The sequence below is a fragment of the Bos indicus x Bos taurus genome, chromosome 10 (assembly GCF_003369695.1).
Source record: "Bos indicus x Bos taurus breed Angus x Brahman F1 hybrid chromosome 10, Bos_hybrid_MaternalHap_v2.0, whole genome shotgun sequence".
Lineage (NCBI taxonomy): Eukaryota > Metazoa > Chordata > Mammalia > Artiodactyla > Bovidae > Bos > Bos indicus x Bos taurus.
In genome coordinates this window covers 744,594-765,560 of record NC_040085.1, presented here as the reverse complement: position 1 = coordinate 765,560, position 20,967 = coordinate 744,594, and the positions used below count along the sequence as shown (strand labels likewise).

The 20,967-nt window shown below is 35.6% G+C and overlaps 1 protein-coding gene across 2 annotated transcripts in view; it reads right to left on the bottom strand.

Annotated features, from left to right (window-relative positions):
• Nucleotides 1-20,967, bottom strand: part of POLK (DNA polymerase kappa) — an 80,885-nt gene that overhangs the window by 9,351 nt on the left and 50,567 nt on the right. For both annotated transcript variants that reach the window (XM_027552895.1, XM_027552896.1), the window contains exons 4-10: nt 15,607-15,759; nt 12,187-12,318; nt 9,468-9,621; nt 5,538-5,777; nt 4,251-4,375; nt 3,227-3,393; nt 925-957 (exon numbers count right to left, since the gene is read on the bottom strand). In XM_027552895.1, the coding sequence (XP_027408696.1) occupies nt 925-957; nt 3,227-3,393; nt 4,251-4,375; nt 5,538-5,777; nt 9,468-9,621; nt 12,187-12,318; nt 15,607-15,759 (1,004 nt within the window). The remainder of the gene's footprint in view (nt 1-924; nt 958-3,226; nt 3,394-4,250; nt 4,376-5,537; nt 5,778-9,467; nt 9,622-12,186; nt 12,319-15,606; nt 15,760-20,967) is intronic.

Here is a 20,967-nt window from a genome sequence, read left to right as displayed (position 1 = left end):
TTCACGGAGTGCGTTGTTTTAGAAAAGTTATTCAGTTTTTCTGATCACAAATAATATATGTGCAAAATGAACACAGCCTTACAGTAGGTCCAAGGTTTTTTTTTTGCCGTGCTGTCGCTGTGTGCAGGCTTTATCTCATTGCAGCAAGTGGGGGCTACGCTCCAGTTGTGGGGTGTGGGCTTCTCACTGCGGTGGCTTCTCTTGCTGTAGGGCACAGGCTCTGGGCACTCAGGCTTCAGTAGTTGTAGTGCATGGGCTTAGCTGCTCTGTGGCATGGGGGATATTAGCTCCCCCAGCAAAGGATGGAACCCGTGTCCCCTGCACTGGCAGGCAGACCCCTAACCACTGGGCCACCAGAGATGTCTTGGTCTGAGGCTCTTACATGTCTTAGTGGAACTTTAGGAGGTCAGTGAGAGACTTCTCAGACAATGACATATATCCCAAGACAATAAGGTTCCATCAAGATTTCATCTGACTTCCAAACAGGATTGTAAACCACTGAATGAGATCACCTCTAAGCTCTCGTTCATCAGGATCTTAATATTTGGTGCCTTCAGTCATTTACCAGTATTTGAAGAACTTCAGGAAGAACTTCCATTATCATATCTTAAATTAACTACCGAGTATTATTTTTCTTATAAACAAACCTAGAAATTTAGATTTGGAATCCTAAAATTCTTGGTTTTCATTGAATAGGAACAAAACTAACATTAAAAAAAAACTGCAGTTAAATTTTTTTTTCCCCCATTGACAGCATAGCAAGCAAAGATAATAAAGCACTGTACTAGAATATTTACTTTAGGGGTGTCAACTGCTGAAAATTGTTATCTGGTTTACAAATAGATTTTTAAAATTTCAGTGATATTTTATTAAAAATTAGTTTAAAATTATACAAATTATGAATAATTAGTAATAAAACATTACCTCTCAACACTCATGCTTTTCCTCTCTCCATCCCTTGAAATGAAAAAAATAAAAAGACTTTTATTTGCTTTCCAAACAACACTGAGTTACTTTTAGTCAACCAAAATGATTTAAGATCAGCTACCCTTTAGAAATCTCAATAATATTTTGGATTAAAAGTTATACATCATTAAATACAGTGAATTTTTTAATCTAAAAACTATCACCAAAGAATGTAGATAGATAAGCTAATAGAATTACATGCGTGACGGATCAAGTCTATATCTATCAAAGAACACATCTGCAAACAGGATATTATAAATTGTTTCTATTAAAAACCTGAATATCGAAACTCACAACTGATAAAATGAACAGAATGTGGTAGCATAATGGCTTTCAGTTATAAGATATAACTGAATTTTGAACAGTTTTATTTTCTAGTTTCTGGCCTAGGACACATCAATACTAGCCTGTCTATTACTTATACTACTCTGTAGAAGCTCAGTCAAAATGTGGTCTATGGCAATAGGGTGATGACTGGGAATCTGAACCTTCTAGTTAGGTTGCATTCTAGCTGCTCTGCCAGGACTAGTTAGAAGCAAAAAGCTGAAATGACACATAGATTATTCATTTTCCAAATATTTCATGAACCAATTACGAATCGAATACTGTCCTAGGCCTTGGAGATACAATAATGAAGAAAACAGACCAAGTGACTGCCTTTAAGAAACTTCTACCTTGGTGGAGGCAGACAAACACAAAAATAGAGAACAGATTAGAAAGTAGGAAGCACAAGAGATTAAAAAAATAAAGCAAATTAGGGAAACAGAGAATGTAGATAGAAAGGAAAGTAGGTTTGCTATTTTATATTATTAAAAATTACCCATGAGTTTCACTTAAAAGCATTATCTACATCTCTGCTGCTGCTGCTGCTGCTGCTGAGTCGCTTCAGTCGTGTCCAACTCTGTGCGACCCCATAGACGGCAGCCCACCAGGCTCCCCCGTCTCTACCACTGGTTAATATCTGCTATGTTATATTAAAAGCTATATTGTTTTCAAGCACTATGGAAATAAAAAGAAGGTAATTTTTGGAATAAAGAAGACAGTTTTATTTTCCAAAATCTTCAAATACTGGGTTATTTATAGTACTGTGATGTCCTTCTCTTATCTTTCATTACATCCACTCAGCATCAAAGTCAGCTACCTGGATTCCAAAGAATGAGGAGCACAGAAAGATGAGAAAAGCAACAGCATAGGCCTTGCAATCTCTGTAAGATTTAACAGATTTAACTGATTAATCAAACATCTTATACACCTCCTCAGTAATCTTTTAGTTTTAGTTCAGTCACTCCGTTGTGTCCGACTCTTTGTGATCCCATGGACTGCAGCACGCCAGGCCTCCCTGTCCATCACCAATTCCCGGAGTTCACCCAAACTCATGTCCATTGAGTCGGTGATGCCATCCAGCCATCTCATCCTCTGTCGTCCCCTTCTCCTCCTGCCCTCAGGGTCTTTTAGTTTAGTTTAGTGTTAATTCTCATTCTTGTTTAGTGCCTTCTTTTCACCCACCCTAAACAGTGTACCCTTTTAGCTCTGGGATTCTTCTTTTTAAGACCAGGAGGAAAGAGCAGCAGGGAGAAAACACAGGGCTTCTCCTCTAGTTGTTTCCTCTTCTCCGAGGTCTTTGCCTGGCTGGCCCCTCAGACCTCCGCCACTGGAGGAGTACAGCCAGCACCACCTCTTACCCTCCCAAGTCAATTTCTATGCCCCTACTCTGCCTTCCTTTCTTCACTTGGTGACTTTCTTTTTCCCACACTACTCTGCACACTTTATGAAGGCAGTATTTCATCTTGTTTACTGCTATTATCCCCAGTGCCTAGAACGGTGCCTAACACAATGTACTCAGTAGAAGAGGAGAAATGCAGGAAGTTCATGAAGCTTTTCAAAGAATCATTACATCTACTTGCTTAAAGAGTGAGTACTGGAGCATAAGCCATCTTTCCTTCCTCAACAATCCGACCACCAGTATTCTTATGTTCTAAACAAAGAACAAAGCAGGTTCAGAAAAGAAAGCACCCATCATTCCTCTTACCCATCTATCCAGTTGCTAGAGCCAACAACCTAGGAGGGATTCTTTATTCCTCATTTCTTTTTCTCTCATATCCAATCTTTTGACTCTAATTCAAAAATTACATTCTGAGCTGAGCTAGCCTAAAAGAATTTCAAACACGTTCTCCTTCTAGCCTCTATCTCAATGGTGAAAACTGTTATTTCAGCAGACAATAAAGAAAAAGCAGAATGATTATATTATAGGTGCAGATACCTTGCCAGGTGTGTTGAACCTAGACCCAGGGAAATATGAAGAAAATGATGCCAAGATGTTTCAGAGAAAAGGAGAGAAAGTAATGCCCTCTGTTGGTACAGTTCTGTACAAGTAATAATTCCAAGGGCCTTTAACATTTTCTCTGTAACTTTTCCTATTCCAGAAACCTAGAAGAGAATCAACATTTATCATTAATACATTTTAAAATTAAGGTAAGAACTGATATTATAATCTCATCATACCTTTTATAACTCATAAAAGGTATAAATAATGTCCTCGTTTCAAAAGTCATGCAAGAAAATGGCTTAAATAATTTGTGGCCGTATTTCCTAAACTAGTGTTACATGGGAATTTAAAACTTTAAATTCCATAGAGTTTTTAAAAAGCATTTATAAAAGAGTTTTGTGGTCATATAAATTCAGGCATGGAGAAGGCAATGGCACCCCACTCCAGTACTCTTGCCTGGAAAATCCCATGGTGGAGAAGCCTGGTAGGCTGCAGTCCATGGGGTCGCTAAGAGTCAGACACGACTGAGCGACTTCACTTTCCCTTTTCACTTTCACGCATTGGAGAAGGAAATGGCAACCCACTCCAGTGTTCTTGCCTGGAGAATCCCAGGGACGGGGAAGCCTGGTGGACTGCCGTCTATGGGGTTGCACAGAGTCAGCCACGACTGAAGCGACTTAGCAGCAGCAGCAAACTCAGGGAATGGTAGGATAAATGACTTTTTATTCTCTTTTCATTTTTTAAAATCAAAGTTATAGTTGACATACACCATTAGTTTCAGGTGTACAACACAGTGATTCAACATTTATATACATTACAAGTCAATCACCACAGTAAGTCTAGTAACCGTCTGTCCCCATAGAAATTATAATATTATTGACTATAGACTCTAGGCTGTTCATTACACGACTTTTTTTTTTTTTTAATAACTCCAAGTTTCTACTTCTTAATCCTCTTTAACTATTTCTTCAGAAATCAGAGGGTATATATAGAGGATACATTTCATATAAAATCTCACCTTTCTAATGGGTAAGTCCTTAATGAAGTCCATTACAGCTTGCCTGTTAGGTAGAATTTGGTATTGTCCGTTTGGTTTATTCTTATCACTGCATACTTTTGCTAACATCGTATTGGGTGCAATGCCTTTAAAGAAGAACACTCCAATGACTCAAAGAACATGATGTGTATAATTTTAAAACATGTGATAACAATACATAAAAAAATTAAAAACAAAAATCTGAAATTATGTGGAATGCTACTTTAAAAATAGCATTTGATTACTCTCTATCTCCCCAAGGCTTGCTATGGTTTCAGGAAAGGAAACTGTATTAGTTACTGTGGCAGCAGAAATGAGGAATATTTAAATCTCCATGGTATCTTAAAGTTTAATTTTTGAGTTTAAGTGATAATATTAGTTTCCTACTATATTTAGTAGGAATACAGTCTGTCTTATAGAAAAGATTGATAATATAATTTAGGATGAAAGCTTTCTCTTTGAAAAGATCTTTTGTATAGATTACCCAAATAAAGAAAAAAAAATCAAAGATTCTGGTTTCTAGTATATTTGAAACAATGATAATGAAATGTGTGCATACTTTATATGCACACAAAGCAAATTACCACCACTTTTCAGAGAGGTGTTTTATAATTTCTAGGTGTCTTAATAATTAAGATAATTAGAAATAGGTATATTCAAATATAATAAATAGTTTATTTCAATTTTTATACACATCATTCTACAATTTATTACTTATTCTCATGCTTTGCCATAGGAAGAAAAGACTAACCCAATTATAATATGGCTTTGTTAAAATAATCTAGGGTCTTCATGAATATCTGTTTCTGCACTAAGACTCAGAGCTATCCTCATGAGTGACTGACATATGGAAAGCTCTTTTTCCCTTTACCAGATGATCCTAGATTGCTATGCAGCTTGCTGGTGTTTTTTTCTGTCTTGTCCATACCTTGTATGGTCAGCTGGGCCCTTTTTTTGTACTGTTAAGTCTTCAAAGGGAAAACTGATAAAGTATTATGTCCAAAACCAATTAAAATATATTTTATGTTTCGAAAAAGATAGCTACACGAGCTTTATGGTAAGTTTTTGCTTTGGACACATGGATGTTTCTGCTTAATTCCCATTTATCTATAGTTCACAGCATTCTAAATAGGTAAACTATCAGAAGTTAATTAAAAAATGGCCAAGTAAAATTTGTTAACTATACACTTTATAATGAGAAACTACTAATATTACATTTGAATTAGCTAGTCTGAAAGTTTTTAGAACCACCAATATCCTTTTAAGTACCTGCACTGGCTGTGAGTGTTGTTTTCTGCTCGATTCTGAAACGAATTTCCTTTACCACTTCCTCCGCTGATGTTCCAAAAACAATTGAGTTTTGGTGTATTTGAGGATTATTTGGCTCTTCAAAGTTCACTTGGGAAGGATTTCCTGGGGACTGCAAATCAGGAGGACTATCTTCAAAAAGGAGTGGAGAGATGGATCCTTCATGCTCACTCAGTTCATTAACTTCCTTTCCTGGTTTATCTAAATCGTAAACAGGAACAGTAATTCATCTTCATCCTAAGAAATACATACTTTATAAATTATGTTTCTGTCAATCTTTTTAAAGACAAAACAAATCTCATTTAGTTTTGTTTCTAAGAACCAAGGTCAGAAATATTATCATTTATATTTTTAACTGTTCAACAAAGAAAACACTGATTCTAAGCTTTTCTTAAAAAGAATGTCACCCATTTCCATTGTAAACAATTTAAAAAGAAATACCTTACGTAAAATTCACTAATTTTTGAAGAAAATTAGTTGAAAACTAGAGTTGGAATTAGATTCACAGTACTTTTTTCTTTAAAAAAAAAAGTTTTTTTCCCTTTGCTCATCTCTAGGAGAAAAAAGAACCTTAAGTTAGAATTTAAGAATAAGGAAAAGGCATTAGGCAATCTAGAGTAATTATGCCTGAAAGATAGATTTTATTTTTAGGGGAGAAAAAAACCCTTATCATTTTCTTCATTCATGGAAGAACTTTCCAAGTGTTAAAATAATCTGAATTTTATTCTTTCAGATGCTGATTTTAATTTTGACTTTTTTTTTTTTTTTAATAAAGTATCACTCTTACTAACAGCACATTTGAAATAAATAGAAATTATTTTTGGAAGTTATATTTTGTTAAATATATAAATTCTTAAGGTCTAATCAGATTAACAATGATCCAAGTTTAAGGGTGAGAAGCCTTTATTACCAAAGGGCTGTAGACTAATATTATTAAAAAGTAAATCAAAAATACTAATCTGGTTATTACCTCTTTTTTTTTTTTCTTTTTTTATTGCGTTTTTAATGAATTTAAACTGTGAAATACATTTAAATCTATACCAATACTAAAAATGTCCTCACGAACAAATCCATGAACTTTACCTTCTGGGCTTAATGGAGAAGAAATCGGTTTAAGTGTAAAATTTATAAAAACAAGATTAACAACAGAGCTTTCTGATACATTCCATAATTCTTTTTTATTTTTAGCGGCCCCATGTGGCTTGTGGGATCTCAGTTCCCAGATCAGGGATTGAACCTGGGGCACAGCGGCCAAAGCACTGAATCCTAACCACGAGACCACCCAGGAACTCCCTCCAGCTCATAATTTTGTTACACATAAACATTTTCCAAATTAAGGTACATACAGAAGCAAAGATTAAATTTTTAGTTTCAAGACACAAACAAATGCATTATACTTAAAAAATGAAGTTGGTTTTTTAGAGTTTACAGATAACACAAATAATATGACAGACCCCTGATTAGTATCAAATTTTTAAATATGTAATATGAATTAAGTCAGAGATATTTTCCAAATCTGAATTCCCAGGCCACTACAAAATAAGCCTTATTTTCAAATTATAAATTAGCTGTTATTTATGTACTTCAGTTCATTTTCCATTATCTGGTTTTGAAATACAGAGCAATTCACAGGGGATTAAGACTGTGGCACAGTTGAAATGGCATCTACCTGGACACTTTCCCCACCTAGACATGTAGCAGTCAAGGTAAAGAGCTATGGCAAACCTGCAGGTCTGGGAAGAAACGTTCACAGCCCGCTTCTGCAACCTCTTCTGCCATGTTCTATACCGCCAGCTTCTGTCACAGCATCCTCAGGGGAGGCGCTGACTATGGAACACTATGACAGAAAGCAAAGCCTGCCGTCCAGGTTCATCGTTCAGTCACTGCTCAATGGTGTCTACTTCTCTGTGAGGCCTGGCTCTGCAACCAACCACTAGTGCTTTCTCATTTGCTTGCTGAAAGAAATATCTTTATAAGCCCCTTTGATCTGAGGTGATCAAAGTGCAAAATTAAGGTTTCTGATAATCTGAAATACTAAAGATCCCATCTGGATGGCAGGTGCTAAAAAGTATTCGGTACAGTATTTTAGTTTTTTATATTGGCTAGCACCATCCAGATTTATGAGAGAGAATAAACATAAAATTATTATCATTATTTTATTTCTATCTAGACATGGTAGTTAACAATACTTTTCCAAAACTGCACCTTTTAGAAAAGGGGCAAACAACAGACAAATGCCTTGGACTTTAGAGGAAGCTATGTCAACCACCTGCCATGACTCCAGTTCACTGTTGAAAGCTTCTCTTGGCATAATGTGAAATCAGACACGCCTGAAAGGCCAGTCCACAGGGACTTAGATATGAAAAAAAAAGCTAAACTATTTAAATTGCTTAAGAATATGAAATACATGAAGAGGAAAGTACATAGATACATATTAAGAATGACAGATATTAAAAATCCACATCCTCATAATGAGTTTGGATGTACAGTAAATGAAAAGAACATTAGTAGGGAATAAAAACACTTATCTTAGCCCCGATATACTTTTTTATAACTTATTGTGAAAGTAATTGTTATGGTGGCTTCTCAGGTGCACAGTGGTAAAGAATCAGCCTGCCAATGCAGGAGACGCAAGAGACGCAAGTTTGATCCTTGGGTCGGAAGGTCCCCTGGAGTAGGAAACAGCAACTCAGCCCAGTATTCCTGTCTGGAAAATCCCATGGACAGAGGAGCCTGGCAGGCCCATGGGGTTGCAAAGAGTCGGACACGACTGAGCATGCCACACCAAGAATATAGGAGACCCTCAGGGAGTGATTCAATGTAACTATTGATATTTAATGGTTCCCCTCCTTTCTCTTGTGAAAAGTTAAGGAATAGAGTAAGATTTTAAGCAATCTCAGGCTTTGTGTGTCACTTCCCCAAACAAGTTCTACTAAGAGCAAAACACCTTTTGCTTCAAGACTCTACATCCAGAAACTGTTTACTGCTTATATTGTTTAATGTTTCCCTTAAAGAGAGAGACCTTAGAGCTCTAAGCAAGGTGATAAAATTATGATTTGATGTCCATATTAAATTTGCTCCTAAGATGTGAGCCCCAAACCATGGTAGCCTGTCCCCTCTGAAGCAGTTAATGAGTTGTGCACATGAAACGTGGCTGTGGGTTTCAGGCAAACCCTCTATTTCTACCTTTTCATCCAGGTGAACTTTGCCCAGGGGTCCAGGGCAGCGCTAGCATCTGAAGTAATCCCACCTCAAACAGAGAGTTGACAGAGTACATGTACTATCTGCATGTTTTTTGGCATTGTTTTGGATAGATGATAAGGGTCCCATTTGAAAAAACCCTTAGGGTCATAAAACTTCTGTTTCATTATATAGAAAAAGAGTCAAAATAAGGTCTAAGGCAAAGAAGGGAATTGGAGAATTACTAATTTTGGCAAGGTTAAAAACAGTAATCACAGTAACCAGATTATGGAAAATCTATCAAATAAAGGGGAAAAAAATCCCATTCAATGTTTTAGTATGTTTGAGACTAATTTTTTTTAAAAGTCTATTTTCTATTATTAACAGCTACAACCAAAGGCTACCTTAAACAGAGAACCTCCTCAGATTCAATGCAATCCAATCCTCAGTTAGGTTAGATCTTAGGAAAAAGCTGCTATGAAATTACTTTGGGTAGGGACTCTGCACACTCAAAGTCTAGAGATTTAAGAATTTCATTCGGTTTAAAAGTGACATTTATCTCAGAAATCCCACTGGTATATTTAAGTTTCTGATTTTCATTTTTAATACTTTTTCATAATAAAGATATATCTAGTCCTACATCTATGTCTGCTAACTGGTTAATCCAAATAATTTTTTTTTAAAGTCTGATCATTCTAATAAATTGCTTACCGTTTTCTAGAGAGTTCCCTGCTGTGATGAAATACTTCCTTTTGTCCTCAGGCCAATTTTTTCTTTCCTCTAAATGCTTTGTTATATTCAGGTAGGCTTCATCAAGACTCATGGCCATAAAATTGGGGTCATAATCAGTAAGGATTTCCTTAACCTTCAAAAGGAACATGTTTAACATCATTCCGATAGGCAGAGAAAAAGTTAAGCAACATAATTTTTAGCTGAAGTGGGAACAATAGGATCTTGTTCTCCTTTTCTGACCTTTTTTGTTCATTTTAAAAAGGAATAATCTTACATGAAGGTACTATGTTGCTTTAGAAAGTGGTTCTACTTCAATTAATTATATCTATAAAACTCCACTCAATAATGCATGTATCCATTCAGAAAACAAAACAGCTGCCAGGATTCAGAATGGAAAAGATGACAAAAACTGTACTATGACTATATTAAATGATGGGGAAAAGTCTGGAGTTGCATCTTGGAATAAAAGAAATATGTAAAGACATCAGAATCTCTGTATGATTCCAGAAATGCCTTTTATAGAAGATAATTTTATTATATGAAACTATGAAGTTTTTTAACCACTGAAGTATTAGCTGAAATTAAAGGAAATGGTTGCCAAAATAACATATATATTAGAAAAACATATTTGCTGAAATATGTAATGTTTCATCTAGTGTTTTAAAGCTGTCTGTGGTATCATGAGAAAATCTTTTTAGATGTTTTATAAAAAGAAAGCTTTTTGGCTTAATATAACTATGAACAGCTGAATCAAAGGTAATTTTAGAAAATGTGACAAAAAACTTGGCCAAGCTCTACTCAGAAAGCACCTTAATTAGCTTTGTTCTTATAGAAGAAATCATTTTTACAATGTGCTCAGATGGAATCTTTCTCATGAAAATGGAACTGGAAAGTCAGTCGTTGGCAGCCAACTAAGATGATTCTGAATGAGAAGTGTCCTCTGGAGACAATGAGTACTCACTAACTTCCTTTACATAAGATACTTCTTCAAGAACAAAAATAGACAGGCTCCAGTAAAAACGAAGTACCAAGGCTTGGAGAACAGTTACAGCAACTTCATTCTTTTGGAGAAAACAAAAATGGCTTTTTCTTAAACTTTTAAACAAGCCATAAATATGAACGCATTTGCTGTCAGTGAATCTGTACTGTAGTTCATTTACAGATAAGAACCCACTTGTCATCTGCAAATAAACTAGTTAGATTCTGTTCAAATTTGAAGACAGATTTCTCTAACTTATGTAAATGACTAAAGGGAACTCAAACAATTTGGTTCTCATTGTTATGCTGCCAGAAGTTTTACTGACTTAAAGCAGAACTTAAAAGTCTTTGAAGGATTTTCAAACTTATTAGTATTAAAAGCCTAGGTGGCTCAGTGGTAAGAATCCTCCTGCTAATGCAGGAGATGTAGGTTTGATCCCTGGGTCAGAAAGATTTCCTGGAGAAAGAAATGGTAACCCACTCCAGTATTCTTGCCCAGGACATCCTATGGGCAGATAAGCCCGGCGGGCTACAGTCTATGGGGTTGCAAAAGTGTCAGACAGGACTCAACAACAACACGGTAACCCATGTGAATGCCTCCCCTTCCCTACCAGCTTTGCAGATGCAGGCACCAAAGCACTTGTTTCCACAGACTGGTTTTTGAAAGAATTGTTAAAAACTTAAAAAAAAAATTGGGGTGGAATATAATTTTAATCTGGGGGAGCTTTCATTTCCAGGAGAAATGAGGTGGAGCACAAATAAGAAGAGTGACTCTAAAGACAGTTTACATGACCAAATGGTAGTAAGTGTGAGGCTGGAGTTTTTAAGTGTTTCGATTCAGACAGCAGTCTTTAACACGGTGCGTTTTGCCACAGTAGTCTAAACATATTTTGACATCATACACTAAAATTTCAATTTCTGACTTAAGTTTTAGCACTGGCATGATGGTCCAGCTATTACCAAAACTAGAGGAAAGGACAGTTTTTCATATATCACACTTTAGGCAACTTTCGTGAATAACCAAATCTCTATTTTTCGGAGATCCTCTTCAAAGCAATAGACTATTCCCCTTTTTCTTTGATTATGGTTTTCGGGATATTAAATGCTCATAAGCACCTTCACTAGATTATGGGGCCAGGAGAGCAGCTAATCAAAATAAGTTAATTTTGTTAAAAAACATTGATAAAAATTTTACTTAGAAAAGAGCTTGGGGCTGGTACACTGGGACGACCCAGAGGGGAGGGAGGAGGGAGGAGGGTTCAGGATGGGGAACACATGAGAAATAAAGGAATAAAAAAAAAAAAAAGAAAAGAGCTTGGAATTAATGTTATGGGATTAAGTCTGTAGATTATAAATATAAGGTGATTCTAGAAGAAAATGTACATTGGACATTAACAGAAAAATAGCTAAAGTTAATTTAGGTTATAATTAAGGTAATTCAGGGTTTTCTGGGGAGATAAGAATTTTCTATGCAGATGAGAAAACACATGGAAAAGCAAAAAAAAAAAAAACCAAAAAACAAAAACTGGGAAATATAAGGGTATAGTCTGGACATATATGCAGCTCAATATTCAATACATAAGCTGAGGAAGTGGGAGAAAGGAGACTTACAGGGATAAGCTAAGGATAGATTCTGATGTGCTATGGTATTTGGACCTGTCTCTCTATATGACGCGAAATCAACAAGAGGCTATAAGTAGGAGTGAGATAGCAGACTTACCTCTCTACTCACAGCTTGGTATTTGTCAAAGTTTGGGGGCACTATAATAAGCTGTGGGCAGAGTCTTTTAGCAATAAATCCTGGCATGGCTGCACGAACACCGAATCTCCTTGCGTGGTAATTTGAAGTAGACTGAAAGAAAGTGGACCACATAGGAAAAAACATTCAAACCAAAATTGACATATTGATCGATGCTTTCAAAAGAAACACATTACTGATGTGCATTTTCAATTCAAAGACATTTCTTTTATAGGCCACTGTCTCAAATCAAGCTTTTGACTTTGTCGTATCATGGTATAGTACCACGACCCTCTCCCACTGTTTTCTCATATTTATAATGTGACATGAGGTAAAAAGCAAGACTGTGCTATTAAAAAGGTTCTTTTACATTTCAAGTAACTAAACTTCATTGGCTTTAATGAATATCTGTAATACAGTACATATAAAAGTTTAGATGATAGAGGGAGATGTTACTTAAAAGTTACAGTAGTATAAAGCTATATAGTACAAACAGTATAGCAGTTACAGAAAGTAAAAGTATATAAAGTAATAGTATAGTATAATAGTATGGATTTAGAATTTGCTCTATTTGGGATTTGGGAAATTTTTCATCTACAAAAAAAAGAAATATATGGTGTAATATATGGTCAGTTAAATGAAGTCTCAAACATGAAATGATTAAAGCACAAAAGAACTTTTAAAATTAAGCTGCATTTCTTAAGGCTGGAATACCTTTTTTGGTGAACACATTTTAACTAGGAGATGGCACTTAACAATTATGAGAGTAAACAGGAAAACATTAATTATTAAATCCTGTTGATGAAAATACCTGGCAACAATCTAGGCTAATGTGGTAGGCCACAGTACCATTTAGAAAAAATTAATCACAAATGGAATCCCTGGAATCCCTGAAAATTCAAAGAATGTAAAACAAAATCTACCAAATGAAAGGGTATTTCAGAAATGATAATATATTTGCCATTTATAGTTTTCAAGTGGCATTTAAAGAATCTTGATAGTAATCAAAACTATGCTAATCCTTGGTCAACATTCTGGAACAGAAAATGCAGACAGCACTTGGATGACAAACCAATGCTTTAAATGTTAATATGAAGAAATCTATTGGGATTGATATTTAAAAAAGCTAGATCTACAGTAGAGTAGAAAAACAATTTTATATATGATGTCTTTTAACTTTTAGGTTTGTGGGGGATTGTAAATCACAGTCACAATCTTTCACAGTTCCTCCTGTCAAAAGGTGGGTTCTAGTTCCTCTTACCAAGAGACTAGTGTTGTGACTTGCTTTGACCAAAGGAATGTCATTTGGTGACATTATATGAGTCCTGAAACCTAGGCATAAAGAAGTCTGCAGCTTCTGCCTTTGCTTTTGTGGGGTCCAGCAACTATGTGAAGATCTCGTGTTAGATTACAGAGATCTTATTAACAGGATTTAAGACCATGTGGAGGAGAAAGCACCATGTGGAGGGGAAAGCTCATAGCTGGAGGGACGTTAGTGAAGCCATTTGGGATCCTTCAGCTCCAGGTAAAGTCCTAGCCGACCCCAAGTGGGATAAACAAACCCTCCCCATTGTACTCTGCTCAAATTACAGAAGCATGAGCCCAAATGAACGTTCACTAAGTACTAAAGGGGTTCATGTGCATAATTTCACATAAAAACACGGTGATATGTATTCTTAATAACGTTGAATACTTTTTTTCAAGTATTAGTTGATGATTTGTAGGAAAGGGGAGTATACTTTCCTATAAAGATTATTTTAGAAGCAGGACTGTCAGTTGCCTACATACTTGTGGGAGTAGAGAGAATGAACAAACAGACTGTAGTTTCATAATAAAACAACAACTCAGGAATCATGTTAATAGCTATCGAAGGCACTGAAAAGAGTTAGAACAAGGAAGAACCTTCTTTATTTCTCTTGTGTGTTTTTTTTTTTTAACCAAACTCATCTATTTCAGTTGCTATTTCTAATTCCCAACACATTTTTGGCTACACACAGCTATTCTGGTCACTTTTACCTGCTATGGTGAGGGTGGCAATAAGGAAAAGCCACACAGTAACAGAAATGCAAAGTCATGGAAAGAACTACTTAGTTACAGTACTTATATTAAATAAAAAATGTTACTCCAAAACTGGCGTTGGTAAACTTATTCTGTAAATGTTCAAACACCTTAGGCTTTGCAGATCATATGGTCTCTGTGGCAATTACTAACTCGGCTCTTTTAATGAAACAATAATAAATGAGTGGGTGTGAGTGCTCCAATAAAATTTTTTAAAATTTTTATTGGAGTAGATGCCACGGTGGTAAAGAATCCTCCTGCCAATGCAGGAGGCACAAGAGATGTGGGTTCAATCCCTCGATTGGGAAGATCCCCTGGAGTAGGAAATGGCAACCTGCTCTAGTACTCTAACTTGGAAAATTCCATTGACAGAGGAGTCTGGCTGGCTGCACAGTCCATATGGTCACAAAGAGTCGGACACGACTGAGCCACTAAGCACGCACATACAGTTGATTTACAATGCTGTATTCAATAAAATTTTATTTACAAAATAAGGCAGCAGGCTGGATTTGGCCTGTAGGCCATTGTTTGCAAATTTCTGCTTTAGCATAACATTTCTTTTTCTTTTTCAATTCTCTTTAACTAGAACAGTTACTTAAGAAAAATATAATTTGCAACAGAAAGATAAAACGCTACTCTATCATTTACCAGCTTTATAACATTTTCTTGAGAAATCTGTATGCAGGTCAGGAAGCAACAGTTAGAACTGAACATGGAACAACAGACTGGTTCCAAATAGGAAAAGGAGTACGTCAAGGCTGTATATTGTCACCCTGCTTATTTAACTTATATGCAGAGTACATCCATCCTAAAGGAAATCAGTCTTGAATATTCATTGGAAGGACTGATGCTGAAGCTGAAACTCCAGTACTCTCTCTGGCCACCTGATGGGAAGAACTGATTCACTGGAAAAGCCCCTGATGATGGGAAAGATTGAGAGCGGGAAGAGAAGGGGACGACAGAGGATGAGGTGTTTGGATAGCATCACCAACTCAATGGACATAAGTTTGAGTAAACTCCAGGAGTTGGTAATGCACAGGGAGGCCTGGTGGGCTGCAGGTCATGGGGTCGCAAAGAGTTGGACATAATTGAACTGAATCGATAACACTGGGAACATTATAAAACACTTCTTTGAATTTGTCTTCCTATCTGTCAAACGGAAATAAAAATGTGTACCTCAAGTGATGTTGAAAGGATTCAGTAAGTGAATACCTATAAAACACCTAGAAAAATATTCTGATAGAACTCGTAGAACTTAATAAGGTCTTTTCCCTTCATGAACCGATTATTTGAATATGAATATGTCATGAAACTTCTTTTTTGTCTCCAATCTTACCTACTTACCAGCATACTCATTGATCCTACAGCAATGGGTTTATCCTTCAGCTCTGGATTGTCCCTCATTTCTACAGCTGCATAGAAAGCGTCCATGTCAATGTGCACTATGGTGCTGTTCAGATCCCGGCTCTGCTCCAATTCCACTGCAAATCTGTCAACCTCAATGTTTAAAAGGTTAACACATTTTAGGAATAGAATATCGAAACACCAGTAATCCTAACACTAACCTTTTTCCCCCACCTCCACTTGTGGGATCTTAGTTCCCTGACCAGGGATTGAACCCAGGCCCATGGTGGTGAAAGCACCGACTGCCAACTGTTGGACTGCCAGGGAAGTCCCAACACTAATCTTATTTTTAGTAGGTGTCTGTTTGTCTCTGTCCATCCATCTGGCCAGCCACTCATCTACCCATTCCCATACCTATCTATGTATATTTGATTATTGTTCATTAGGCTTTTATTTCCATGAGCATAGGCAGTCTGTTCTCAAATATCATTCCCTACCAACTCTTTCATTTTTCAATACCCACAAGTACATAACAGGTACTTAATAAATATTTACTGAATGAATAAAGCATTCCAACTGCTTATATATCAAATAATTCTACTGCTTTATAAATTTGGAAAACTTACTGTAACTAAAAGCTTCTGTTTAGGTAAAATAAACAACTTCCATCTGACTCATAATATTAATGTCTTAAAATACTAAGAAAGGAAATGTACAATAAATGATTATATTTCTTTGGCATATGATGTTTATGTTGAATAGTACTGTACAACTGATTGTCTTAAGGCATGATGTAAACATTTCCTCTGTAGAATTGCTATTTTAAGGTTAAAATTTGATAATTGGTAGTCTATTTGAATCAAAATTGAAAATTTAATTTACGATTTATTCTTTCATGAAATTTCAAGAATAACAATGAGAAATTTTGATGTTTAAACAATTTTGTTTCTTTAGAGAAAAACAGTTGGACTGATAAGAAAGAAGAAAGAGAAATGAAAGAAATAACCAGAATAGGGCAGTGAGAAAGGGCTTATGTAGCAAACATACCCATTCCCAAGTGTTTCGTTTTTGTGGCATCTACTGTGCAGGCTGAAAAAGCTAAATATACAATATTCTAGCTTCCTCTGCAGCTGAGGGTGGCTATGTGACCATTTTAATCTAGTAACATATAAGGAAGTCAGTAAGACCACTGAGTAAAATCATGAAGAGAAGAGAGAAGAAAGCTACTGAATGAAACAGAATCACATGAAGAGCATGGAGGTGTGTCTGGCACACGGCCCAACTTTAACAAATGCAAGTTTAACTCATAAAAGGATCACTGGAAAACTTCACAACAAAGCAATAAAAAATTAAGAGAAAAGCAGCCAGAAATAAGCAAGTGGGGTGAGCTCTGAATGAAATGTGACAATCCCTAGAGTAGGTTTTATAAAAGGTGGAGACTTTCAGGGGCATATAATGGAGGCTTTCCCCCTTGTTTGACTTCTACCTTGTTTTCATTCTGCAGAAATTTTCTTTTCAAGGTCTTCTTTCTTAATGTTATAGTGACACTAGTTAATTCCTAGGTACAAGTTAAAACCGTAACTCCTTTATCCTCCAATTAAAAATCATTTTAGAAAAAGTAAAACCAAAAACAAACAAGCAAACAAACAAAAAAACCCCTGAGAAAACAAACAAAAAACTGCAATTCCTCTTTTATAAACAATCAGTCTGATTCATATTTGTCTCCAATAGCCACAGTGAGGCTTTCTAGAGGATCCAACCTTGTTTAGCCTAAAACTCACTGAATAACCTAGCTGCTCTGTGTCTTCTTCAGGCTGTTCCTCTGCGTACAATGCCCTTCCTAGTTCTGACACCAACCCTTCAAGGATTGGCTCAGACATCCCTCAATGACAACTGGATCTCTGTCCTCTGTGCCACAGAATTCAACGTTCCCTTATTTGTTTTCTTGCTCTTATCATGGCACTTACCGTACTAGATTCTAAATTGTGAGTTCCATCAGGAGAAAGACCTTATCTGCTATGAAATTTTTTCCTCATTGGGAGATTAAAAGCTACAAACTTCCAGTTACAGAATAAATGAGTCAGGACAATGAAATGTACAACATGGGGAATATGATGATAGATGGTAACTATAGACTTATCATGGTGATCATTTTGTAACATACAAAAATCAAAACACTATGTTGTACACCTGAAACTAACACAGTGTTATAGGCCGACTGATCTACTTCAGTTAAAAAAAAAGATGAATAAGATTTGGGGTCTAAGGTACAGTACGATGGCTACAGCTAACAATGCTCTACTGATTTGTGAAAGTTACTGAGAATGTAAATCTTAAAGGTTAGCAACCTGAAAATAAATAATGGCAACTATACAAATAAATTCCTCATAAAAGAGAAAGGGAAGAGAGACTTATATACCCTTTTATATTTATCAGTATAAACTTTATTCTTTTATATATGGACATGATTTAGCATTGAACAACATATATATACACTTATTACATACATATAATTTATATATATCTCATTTAAAAAGAGAAAATAGCATTTGTAGAAAAAGTTTGGAGAAGCCTGATCTCATGCAGTGAGACACTACATCTAATAACTAGAACTTTTTAACATTATTCCAATTTATCATCCAGATTTAAAATAACTATTTCTTCCAGTACTTCAATTTTAAAATAGAGAATAACATCCTGACATTAAAAATATGTAAACAAATCATGGAGACTAATAAAAACAAGGGTAGATTAACCCAGAAAACGTGCCTAAGAATTGAGTCGACTGAGTATAAGGGAGCAGCATCTGAAATATCTTAACCCAGAAACACTGAAAAGGAAGAAGACAATAAATAGAAAGCAAGCCAAATGGAGGGAAAAAAACACCTCTCCTTAGACTCACAAGTTAATCCTCTGACAGTTTCTTGAACAATCTATTGTCTTTCTGTGCTTACAGCAAGTGTACAGTTGCCAAAAGGAAACCTCGCCACTGAATGACTCACACATTCCACTTTCCTTTACTATCTCTCATTGGTCACCCTTGTCTGAACTCTTTTCTTCTACATCTACCAAATGCACACCACTGCTTTTTTCCAGTTTCATCTGCTGAAATCCTCATTCATGGTTTCCTTCCCTCCATTTTTCCTTCTGAATGACTTCCAAGTCTGAGTATATAACATGTACCTCGTCCCTCTTGCTACAGCTCAGGGCCAGTGTGTGTCACAGTGGGTAAGCGCTTTGTTTGGGTCTCAGGCCCTGCCACTTACTAGTTAAATGATAGTGGGCAACTCAACCCCTCTCATTTTTACTTTATTTGTAAAGAGGGACTGGCGTGCTACAGTCCATGGAGTCACAAAGAGGCGGACACGACTGAGTGACTGAACTGAACTGAAGGAGAGACTAAACCAATTTCAAAAGATGGAAGGAATTAAAAGAGATACCCATGTAAAGCATTTATCTAGGGATACGGTAAGGGCTTAGTGATATTACCTATAGTTTTTAAGGTAGAAATGATATTTGCTGATTATATTATATGTAATATGCAAAATGCTTATGTTAACTCACCTACTGTTCAAATTAATTGAGAGGATACTTATCCCCATTTTATATATGAAGCTAAAGCTGAGGAAGATTATGTAATTGGCTCTAAGTCATAGAACTGGTAAATGTTAGAACTAAACCTGGAAATCAGGTTTCTCTAAAGCCCATACTCTTTCCATTATATCATGATACTTCCCTAAAACAAAATTTTTTTAAAAGTATTTAACACTGAAATAAGCTCAAATAGAGTTCTAGTGGCATATTTTATATCCATATTATATCTTATTTACATTTTAAAAATTATTTTTAAAAGATTTAGGAGATTACTTCAGAAATACTGTTTTTCATTTTCTTAACTTAGTATTAACTAAAAATTGTGGAATAAATATGAGTTCTCCAAATCAACTGTTAAAGTGGTCAAAATGCACTGATTTACTGAGTAGTTGCCATTTAATATAACATGGATGCTTATCTATTTGATCCATGAGCCCAAGTTACAATAAGATGCTTTGACAGCTATAAAAATGATTATGCTTTTAAGAAGTTTAATGAGGATGGGATTGGGTAGAGATACTTAAGGTTCTGAAGAAACATCAGATGAGTTTATGCCTTCAGAGCTTACTTATTACATATAATAAAATATCTATTACATATAATAAAATATAGTAAAATAAAATACTATTTGGAAATTTCATTACTTCAAAACAGAAACACGTTTCCCATGAAAACCTCTCTGTTCTTTCAGATCTTCTAGCCTTCTTAGGATTTCCTCAATCCCCTCCCACTTATATAACTTCTTTTAAAGGAAGCTCAAAAACTGAAACAATTTTACAATCAACAAAAAACACACTTCCTGCCATTTCCCTTGCAAAAGATGTCACAGAGCCTCCCATGGAATAGTCAACTAAAACCATTAACAAAACGTGAAGTTCCGCTACACAATGTAAGGGATTCTCTGTTTCTTCAGATTATTAGCATGTTTAAGGATATGAGTTTTAAAAGTAGTATAAACAGCAAGACGTTGCTATGCCACTCCCAGGTATTACATCTTTAAAACTTTATTAAAGATATTTGTGGGCTATAAATAAAAAAGAGTTCCAGAAACTAAACTGCCTAAGGAGTAACATCAACTTAAAAACAGTGTTACTTTGGACGGAATGGAATTTCTTTTCAACTTGAGGAAATAATGCTTAATCTTGTATAAAAAAACAATGGATGAAAAGAAAATGTTTTTCTAAAGAAGAATGGTGAGGGGGAGCATTAAACTATGTTATTATCATTCAATAAATAAAATTACATGGTACATATTAGAAAAATCTTTACAAGTGACAGACAAAAAAATATTTATTATACAATACTCCAGTGTTCTTGCCTGGAGAATCCCATGGACAGAGGAGCCTGGTCGGCTGCCGTCTATGGGGTCGCACAGAGTTGGACACGACTGAAGGGACTTAGCAGCAGCAGCATACAATAAGATCTATAAATGAGGAGTAATAAACTCTAGAAATGTGAGCAAAGAATATTGCTTTGGACTGCAGTTGAACCCTGAAATCTATTCTCTTCCTTCCACAGTAATAGATTTTCAGCTGAGCATATGGCTACTCACTTAGAGAATATATTTTATAGCTTCTCTTGCACTTAGGTGTGGCCATGAAACTCAAATGTGAGTTAAGGTAACACGTGTATTAAAAAAAAAAAAAAAAGGTAACACGTGTAACTTCTCTTTCACTTGCTTAATAGCAAATTACTTTCCTTCAAATTAAGTTTTCTCCTTTTTGTTTCTTTCAATGTATAACAGAACCTGAGTCTCTAAATTACTAT